The sequence below is a fragment of the Octopus bimaculoides genome, chromosome 8 (assembly GCF_001194135.2).
Source record: "Octopus bimaculoides isolate UCB-OBI-ISO-001 chromosome 8, ASM119413v2, whole genome shotgun sequence".
Taxonomy (NCBI): domain Eukaryota; kingdom Metazoa; phylum Mollusca; class Cephalopoda; order Octopoda; family Octopodidae; genus Octopus; species Octopus bimaculoides.
Window position 1 is genome coordinate 15,539,005 of NC_068988.1, and position 9,090 is coordinate 15,548,094.

The following is a 9,090-nucleotide window of genomic DNA, read 5'->3' on the forward strand; positions in this document are numbered from 1 at the left end:
TATCTTGGTTAGTTGAACTGCAGTTTTCGTAGAACGATGATAACTTAAGTCCTTCCATCTGGCACCATTTAGCGGTAGACGCGGTTCTTTTACTGACATCTTTTTATAATTCCTTGAGTTTTTTTTTTAATTTCTACATCAGTAGTTGCATTCTTCTGACACAGTAACCAACCTTTACTGCTCATCCTGGGTAACCGCCGCTGCAGCTGCTTTCGGGAGCCGAAGCGAGTGGTGAGTTGGGCTGTATGTGATCGTTAGAAACAGCAGCCAAATCTCTTCCAGGTCACGCATTAAAAAAAAAAAATAAAATAAAAGAGAAATAAAGAAAAAGAAAAGCAAGCAAAACAGAAGAATTTCTACTCATTGGATAACATAATCTGAGATGAATTATATCTTTGATCCGGAGTTAAAAGATCATCATCATCATCATCATCATCATCATCATCATCACCGTTATCTTGAACAACAACGACGACCACCACAAGAAGAACAACAAAAACTAGCAACTTGTTTTCTGCTGTGCTGCTGGTACTACTAACAACCGATACTGTTATTTCTGCTTGACACAACTATCATTACTTACATCGCTCACCTTTCTACTACTACTACTACTACTACTACTACTACTACTACTACTACTACTACTACTACCACTACCACTGTCAACCATACTCTATCCCAGCTCACCAACGTTCATAATTTATTGTTCTTATCACTAAATTGCCAAGCACCAATGGCTAATTATAGAGTTGTAGTTAATTAGTTTACATACAAACACCCACATTCTTCCCCCCCCTCTACCTCCTCCCGCTTGCAAGGCAGTCCCCACCCTTGTTTGACTGTTTACTTTCAGTGTATATTTTCCAGTTGGCACAAAAGCATGAGAAAATCTTAGCAACGCTGTCAATATATACACACAACTCCACATACAAACACACACACACGCTTACATTCATTCATTCATTCATCTTCATAAATACATGATTCCACGAATCATGACACTCATATGCATATAGTCCTTCCCAGACTACAATAGTTTTAAACATTGTAGTTAGATAACTATCTTTAATATCAAATGGTTACGCTTAGTCCTTATATTAATCTCCAATAATATTTTTGGAATTGTTAATCGTATCATCAAAGTTTTATTTCTTGTTGAAATTTGATTCGTTCGAATTATTATTATCAAGATCAAACTTCTACATTCGTCCGTGTTCTTCATTATTGCTTTTGTTCAACTAACTCTACAGATCAATGGATATTAGTTCAAATATCGATGAAGTCACACACCTGCGCCGTCTCGTTGAAACAGATGACCCGAGTTTTTTTGGTTTCAAGAAACTTCGTGTTCGTGGACGCGATCTTCATGAGTTGCCTGTTGCAATTTTCTCTTTGCTTGAACTCGAAGTTCTGTCTCTTTCACCAGACAGAGAGGCATCTCTTTACTACAGACTTTATTTTCTACCTAAACAGATTGGTCAGTTAATTAACCTCAGAATTTTGATCTTGGATACCAACGCACTTACGAACTTACCACCCGAGATTAGCAATTTATCACATTTGGAGATTTTAACTCTGAGTAATAACTATTTAACTTCTTTACCACCACAATTCCACCGATTGAATGAGCTGCAGAGCTTACACTTGGCCAATAACAGCTTTTCTGTGTTTCCACCCCAGATCTGTATTCTGAAGAATCTTCAATTCCTAGACTTGAGCGATAACAAAATTTCTGAACTTCCACATTCTATAAGTCAGCTACATTCGCTCCAAACACTACTTTTATTTCGTAACCGCCTTCATGTCTTACCTGACACCTTGTGTGACCTGACAGAACTGCGTTGCCTCTGGCTCGGTGAAAACTGTCTAACAAACTTGCCGCGTTGTTTTGGGAAATTAGATAAACTTGACTGGAGCTTCATATATACGTCAGCGGTTTTAGACGGCAATCCTATGGAGCGGCCACCGATGGACATCTGCCGGCAAGGTATTAAATCAATCAAGCATTATTTCGCATACTATGAAAAATAACGTAGATTCGATTTCAATCGCAATATGGATTTTAAAAAGTTTTAATCGTTTTATTTATCTCACATTCATAGACCGTTAAAACAGTTGAATATTTCAATGTTTGTGTTGTTGTTGTTTTTTTTTCTTTTAAATCAACGAAAATGTATCTGGGAAAGGACATACCAATAATTGCTTAACATTGGAGTAAGTAGTATTTACATTTCTAACTTTTTACCAAGTTTCTATCAACACGTTCTATTTTCGATGTTAAGTGACATTTTGCAAGATTCTTTGTTCTTCGGTATGCACCACGCAACTGTATTGCTCGCCGTTGCCTTGCTAGACTCATGAGCTTTACATAATTAAATAGATTCACCAAAAACAATGGTGTTTTAGGTATTTCCATTAACAAACAATACGCCCAAATTCCTCATATTTTAAATGAATTATCAGTGCAGTAGCGATAGTAAATTTTCTGGAACAAGTTTTTTGTTATTGTTCTGCTGAAAATGTTTGTAACAAACTCGCATGCTGTGTGGGTGAAAAGGAATCTGACATTATCTCTGCGACATAGACACTCTCATGATCACCACAAATGATTATGAAAATGTAGTATAAGGTTGATTACTGTTTTTATGTCTATTGTTATAGTAAAGTGTATGGGGTGTCAGGAGGAGGCGTACTTAGGATGTATTCCGTCCGCTTTGATCTCTTCCTGGCATCCAACAATTGGGGCCCAGTTGTGGCTCCAAGTTGCTGCTTGCATACAACGGCAGCTACACTCCAATAAACTGCTTCGTCTAGTGAGCTCAACGAGGTAAATCTTGGTGAGTTAGGGCTTGCCTGTCTATGCATGTGAAGATTGGATCGGTGAACTCTACGGAAGAAACCGACATGGTTCAAATGAGAAGTGTGGCTGCAGCAACGCATTGTGGAATACAGAGAGCAATATGAGGCAAATAAGACATCTTGCATCCGTTTCCATCTCCAGTCGTATTGACCTGGTCTTGCCACTGGTTTGAACGGTTACAGACTAAAGAGTGCAGTCGACGGTGTGCGACTCTTCTTCACTTTAAACAAAGTGACCGAACAAGCCATCAGTTATCCTTTAAGGACGATAAGATTGTCCTCGTCGCTCCGACGGACGAACATGCATGTATAATAAAGTACACGATTGGTACTCTTTGATATTCAAAATATTCTTCGGTTGTTGATATACTTTTTGGAATTCGTATATTCCTTGGCATTTGAATATACTTAGGAATTTGAATATTCTTTGCTATTCCAATATTCTTTGGTGTTCAAATATTCTTTGGCATTCGAATAGTTTTTGGTATTCAAATATTCTTTTTTCTTATATTCTTTGGTATTAGAATATTCTTTCTTCTTCTTCAAGCATGCTTTGTATTTTGAATATTCTTTGGCATTGCGATACTAATATACAAAGTGAATTCCAGAAGTTTTGGAACTTTTATAGGAGAAGCTGTTGTAGCTATCCTGAATGATTGTAATTTTAGTATATCATTACTATACATCTAATAAGCTGACGTACCAACTTTTGTTATTCCAGATTGAACAATACTTTGAACACACTCTGCTAAACATTGCTTGTCATAGCTGATTAATTTTCAGACTGCAGTCGGGACATTAGATAGCTGTCCATGCGATAAAGTTTTATGCTAAACTGGGCAAAAATTTATGAAAAGCTTCAGATTGCTTGTCGATTAACTTTTTCGCTGACACAAAGGCTCGCTCAAGGACGGCAGAAAAAAAAGTGATACGATGAGACGTGTGAGAAGGAGAGAGACGTCAGACCATCAGATCTGTTTGGGAAAATTCATAATTTTCTAGATGAAGACCGATGCGTGTCAATAAAGATAAAAAGCATACAGTTTGGTGTTGGTGGTAACTACACAGAATAATCCAATTATTCATGAAGATCTGAAGATATGCAAAATTTGTGCAATGTTTGTTCCCAAGTTGCTCAGTGATAAGAATCCTGGTAAGCAACTACTTGACAGAGATGGGCTTCAAAGCTACCTTTTATCCTACAGTTCAAACCTTGCTCCCCATAAGTGTTGGTTGTTCTCCAAGCTGAAAAGAACGCTGAGGCCTGTCGTTTTGAAGACATTGAGAAGATGGAGGTTGTGACAAAGGTCCTGGACACCTTCACTTTGGAGGATTTCCACGAGGCCTTCACGAAGTGGCTGGATTATTACAACAAGTGCAATGGTGTCATAGGATCCTACTTTGAAGGAGATTAGCAGTTTGTACTCTGAAATTGAAAACTGCCTATCCTGAAAAAGTCTGGAAGCTTCTGAAATGCATCTTGTACTTTTTTCCCTAGTTTAGGCGATTAGACTGCGATCATGCTGGGGCTCTGTCTTCAATGGTCTTAGCTGATTTTTATTGTTTCTGTAACGTACGAAATGCAAAGTGGCTATTGGATACTGACTCAGTCGGATACTGAGTCAGTCGGATACTGACTCCAGTCGGATACTGACTCAGTCGGATACTGACTCAGTCGGATACTGACTCAGTCGGATACTGACTCAGTCGGAGAAGAATATGGCGGAGCATTTGTGTTTGAATGAACCGGTTTTCATCTCATTCAAATGCAAGTATACACACATGAAATATACATATGCATATGTCTATATCTATACGTGTTTGTGCATGTGTGTGTGTGCGCGTGCGTGCATGTGTGCATGCGTGTGTGCATGCATAGGTGTGTGTATATATATATATATGTGTGTGTGTGTGTGCGTGTGTGTGTGTATGTGTGTGTGTGTGTGTGTGTGTGTGTGTGTGTGTACACAAACGTATATATGTATGCACACATATACAATGGCGATAATCGTAACGATAATTATCTGCACGCGCTATTTTGTAATTATTAAAAAATACAAAGCAAATAATGAAATTCTTTATTATAGTATCTATTTTCACACAAAACAGTAAATCAGAAAAATTAATTCATGACTGTTTTATGTAGTTGCAGACCTCTGCTGTTGATCGTTGAAACAAGCCAGATACGTGAGAGCGTATACTACCACCTTTTTTCCCCTGTAGATCAATATTATAGAAAAAATGTGTTTACATTCTTATTTAAACCACAACGAGGTTTTGTAATATTTAACTTTATTTCATTTCTTATTTATATTTTATTGTAAATGACCCCTGGAGATGATTTATCACTCTTTTAACATTTGGCCAATGATCCTTAAAATTGTTGACTTTCACAAGCGGAGAACAATAGCTATGATATTTCTTGCTATATTACTGTAATCTTCTTAAGATAATATTGCCAAAAAGATGGAAGAGATGGGGAAATTATTTTTAAAAACCTGACTTGAAAGTCAGAATTTTGTTCCACAATCTTTTTGTGTAAACATGAATATAGAATATATCTAGCTGAACGATTCGGGCTGGTCTATAAAAGTTTTAATATATCAACCTTTTCAAAATGTTCTTGAATAATATTAAGAAATAAATATACTTGTCACAGCTTGCACAGATCAAATTTCCCATTATTTTTGGTTTGGTGTTTCATAGTGACAGCTGAGTTATATTTAGGATTCTTGATAAAAGCATTAGAATTTACTGACCCTCGCCATGTCAAGAGGACATGTCAAAACATTTGTTTTCTATAAGTCATCTTACATTGTAAACTTATGCCCCTGTCTCTAACAGTGTTGTTGTTATTGTTTATGCTGCATAGCCACGGGTTAACTTTAGTCAAACAACCGGACCTGTTATCAAAGCGTTCCAAACATGACCATCCCATTTAATCTTCAGAGTCACTGTATTTAAGATTATATCCTACAATGTATCCATCATTTTTAAAGATTTCAAGGGAATTCAATTGTTGTTTCTAGTTGGCTGATCGGCCACCTAAAAGTCACCCCCTCGTTCTTGTGCTCTGGAGGAATCACTCCTAATTGCCTGCTGAAAAAAAAAAGGAGTTACAAGTGCAACGAAGAGAGCTTTTAGTAGCAGTTGTTGTTTAGAGCTAGGTTACCTCAGAGTGAGCAGACCTACTATCAAAAGCGTTCCGGTTATGACCTTTCCACCCTTCTCCAGAAGCATTGTATATTTAGGACTAGATTATTATTTTGATGACGGCAGGGTGAAGTTTCAGGAAGATTTGACTGTTATTTTAAGTAGTTCAAGTTACTGTAGAGATTTTCTCGTTAGCTGTTTCATAATGATAAAATATTTTGTAATGCTAAGACTTTTGTTAATAGAATTGCAACCAGGTTTCGATTCATTGATGTAACTTATACATTTTGGCACTACCTTAAGAACCTAGTTCGGACGATCCCGTGATTTGGCAGAATAGTTAAAACGTTGGACAAAATGCTACGTGGTGTTTACTTGATTATTGATTTTACATTTCGACAAGGTCGACATAGACTTTCATCCTTCTGGAATTTCATAAAACAGAGAACCAGGCAGGAACCAAATCGATAAAATAAGCATCAGTCTGAAATTAGGTTGAAAAAATAGAGTACCAACCAGGTACTAGATCGATAAAATAGAATACGAAACAGAAACTTTCGTCGATAAAATAAAATTTAAAAAAAGCAAAAAGCAGTCTGGAGCTGGATCGATAAAATAGAGTACCGACCAGGAATTGGATCGATAAAATAAAGTTCTAGTCAGGAGTTGGCATAAATCACAATCAGTTATACAATTCCCCCAAATTTGAGACCTTGTGCCAGTAATGTAAATATTTAAGCGAATGGTTCTCGTTGCTTGGATAATAATTCCAGTAAAATGCAACATTTATACAAAGAAGTTAAATCAAAATATTTGTAAAAACTTCTAGTTAAAATCCAAGTATATAATGTTCTCTCTTGTCTTTTTTTTGTTTTCGTTTTTTTTTTTTACTTCTTAAACTGATAGCTTTTAAAATGGCCACTCTACCGCGGCATGTGTGGATTCTCGATATCCTTTATGTGAATGACCTCGATTCTCTGAACACTTTCAACCACGTTTGCCTTCGTAAAGCTAACCACATTTAAATCTCTTCAACCACATTACATCACATAACTTTTAACAGCTTCAGACAAAACTAAACCATCTTTGCTAATAAAACTAGGTAAACTTTGGTTTGGATCTCTGCCAACCCAGCAGCATTAAGTAATTCAAGAGACATATTAATTATCTCCAGAATGAAGAATCACATAACAGCTACTTAGCTCATAAATAGCTTCTAGCCAAAATCCTCCTAATTTCTGCTGAAGCAGCTTCTAACAGCCTCTTGTAAACTCACGCTGAAAGCTAACATTTTCAAACTTGCTAAAACTGCATCAATGAGTAAGAATTCTTTTTTAGTGACGAAAATTAAACGAACGTTTGACTAAAACTGACATTTTATCCGACCCAATTACATCTCATGACTAATTAATATCCACTTCCTCTGACTCATTCTTAATTGCCTGTCTCGGTATTCAAAATATATGAAAGGACTATCCGTTCAATAACCAACTATATTACTCCGACCGCCTGGCTTTGCTTACATTTTGTCTCTTCCGACGTTAATTAGAACGAAAGCATATTTATCCACTATGAGAAGATATCGTAACGATAATAATAGTTGTTTCAAGAAATACGAAAATACATGATAGTATATCGACATGTTGATACAAGATATCTTAGTACGTTCGCTTGCAATTACGGTTTGAAATAGTGTCTTAGTTCAATATCTTTGTGAAAACATTAAGTGAAGTATGAAAGATGGCCACGTAGTTTACCTCATAAAGGTTGTTCGTAATGTAAGTGATATTGGTACCAACCCACTAGATAAGAGAAATTAAACGCACGCTGTGATTAGGTTACATTATATGAAAAAATTGTTATATATTTTATATCTGTTTATTTTACTTTCTATCCTTGCATTTTCACGTCATCGACATCCATGAATGCATTCGCATCTGTGTATTTATGTATGGATGTAGGTGTTGTTGTTATTATTATTCAGTTCCATATTTGTTTTAACTGTGTAGACATAATTAAAAACGTCCTCGACATGGTCTGCACGCGCCCGCATGTGTACATGTGTGTAGGTGCGTGTATATAAACAAAAATGAAATAATTGAAATGCCGCAGGCATGGCTGTCTTCTACTATAGTCTCAGGCCGACCAAAGCCTTGAGAGTAGATTTTGTAACTAAAAGAAGCCCGTCGTATATATATATATATATATGTGTGTGTGTGTGTGTGTGTGTGTGTGCGCGCGCGCGTGTGTATGACTTTGTGTCTGTGTTTGCCCCCCCCCCCATCACCGTTTGACACCCGGTGTTGTTTATGTCCCCGTAACCGAGCAGTTCGACAAAAATGACCGATATAATTAGTACGAAGCTTAGGAAATAAGTGCCGGGGTCGATTTGTTCGACTAAAATCCCTCAAGGCGGTGCTCCAGCATGGCCGAAGTCAAATGACTGGGACAAGTAAAAGAATAGAAATGTTAAGGTACATAAAATGCCACACAAGAAAACATCTTGACTTATTGAAATTATCTTCCATTGGAAAGAAAAGTAAACATGTGGCAAAGGAAGATAATCTCAAAAATCAAGACGGCGTTAAGAAAAAAAAGAAACAGTTTGATAGCCTGAAGACAAGAGGATAGCTATGGACATGTGCTTAAGCATTTTTAGACGTATTCAAATGTTGTTGACACTCCGTCGCTTACGACGTCGAGGTTCCAGTTGATCCGATCAACGGAACAGCCTGCTCGTGAAATTAACGTGCAAGTGGCTGAGCACTCCACAGACATGTGTACTCTTAATGTAGTTCTCGGGGATATTCAGCGTGACACAGTGGGGATCTTGTTCAAAACCAGTATTTTCTTAACGAAACACTTTGAAACTTGGTCCACTGGTAGAATGTGTCATATAAAACATCTTTTTCTCTTAGTCTTCTTAACAAAAAAAAACGTACATCGCAAGTTATTCCATGTTAAAGTTGTCGTATTTCCGTAATTTCAACCAATGACTGACGTCCATTCAGCCGAATAACATTAAGTGCTGACTACGTAAACAAACGATTCTCAAACGATTCTGGCGGTAATAAAATT

General features: G+C 36.9%; 1 protein-coding gene across 5 annotated transcripts in view; it reads left to right on the forward strand.

Moving 5' to 3' along the window:
• The first annotated feature begins 877 nt into the window (after nt 1–877).
• The window catches only part of LOC106867496 (leucine-rich repeat-containing protein 57), a 39,070-nt gene continuing 30,857 nt past the window's right edge, over nt 878–9,090 (forward strand). For 3 of the 5 annotated variants that reach the window (XM_052969973.1, XM_052969974.1, XM_052969975.1), the window contains exon 1: nt 878–2,214. In XM_052969973.1, the coding sequence (XP_052825933.1) occupies nt 1,255–2,031 (777 nt within the window). In that variant the 5' untranslated portion in view covers nt 878–1,254 and the 3' untranslated portion in view covers nt 2,032–2,214. The remainder of the gene's footprint in view (nt 2,215–9,090) is intronic. The other 2 variants (XM_052969972.1, XM_014912381.2) reach the window with 1 other exon arrangement.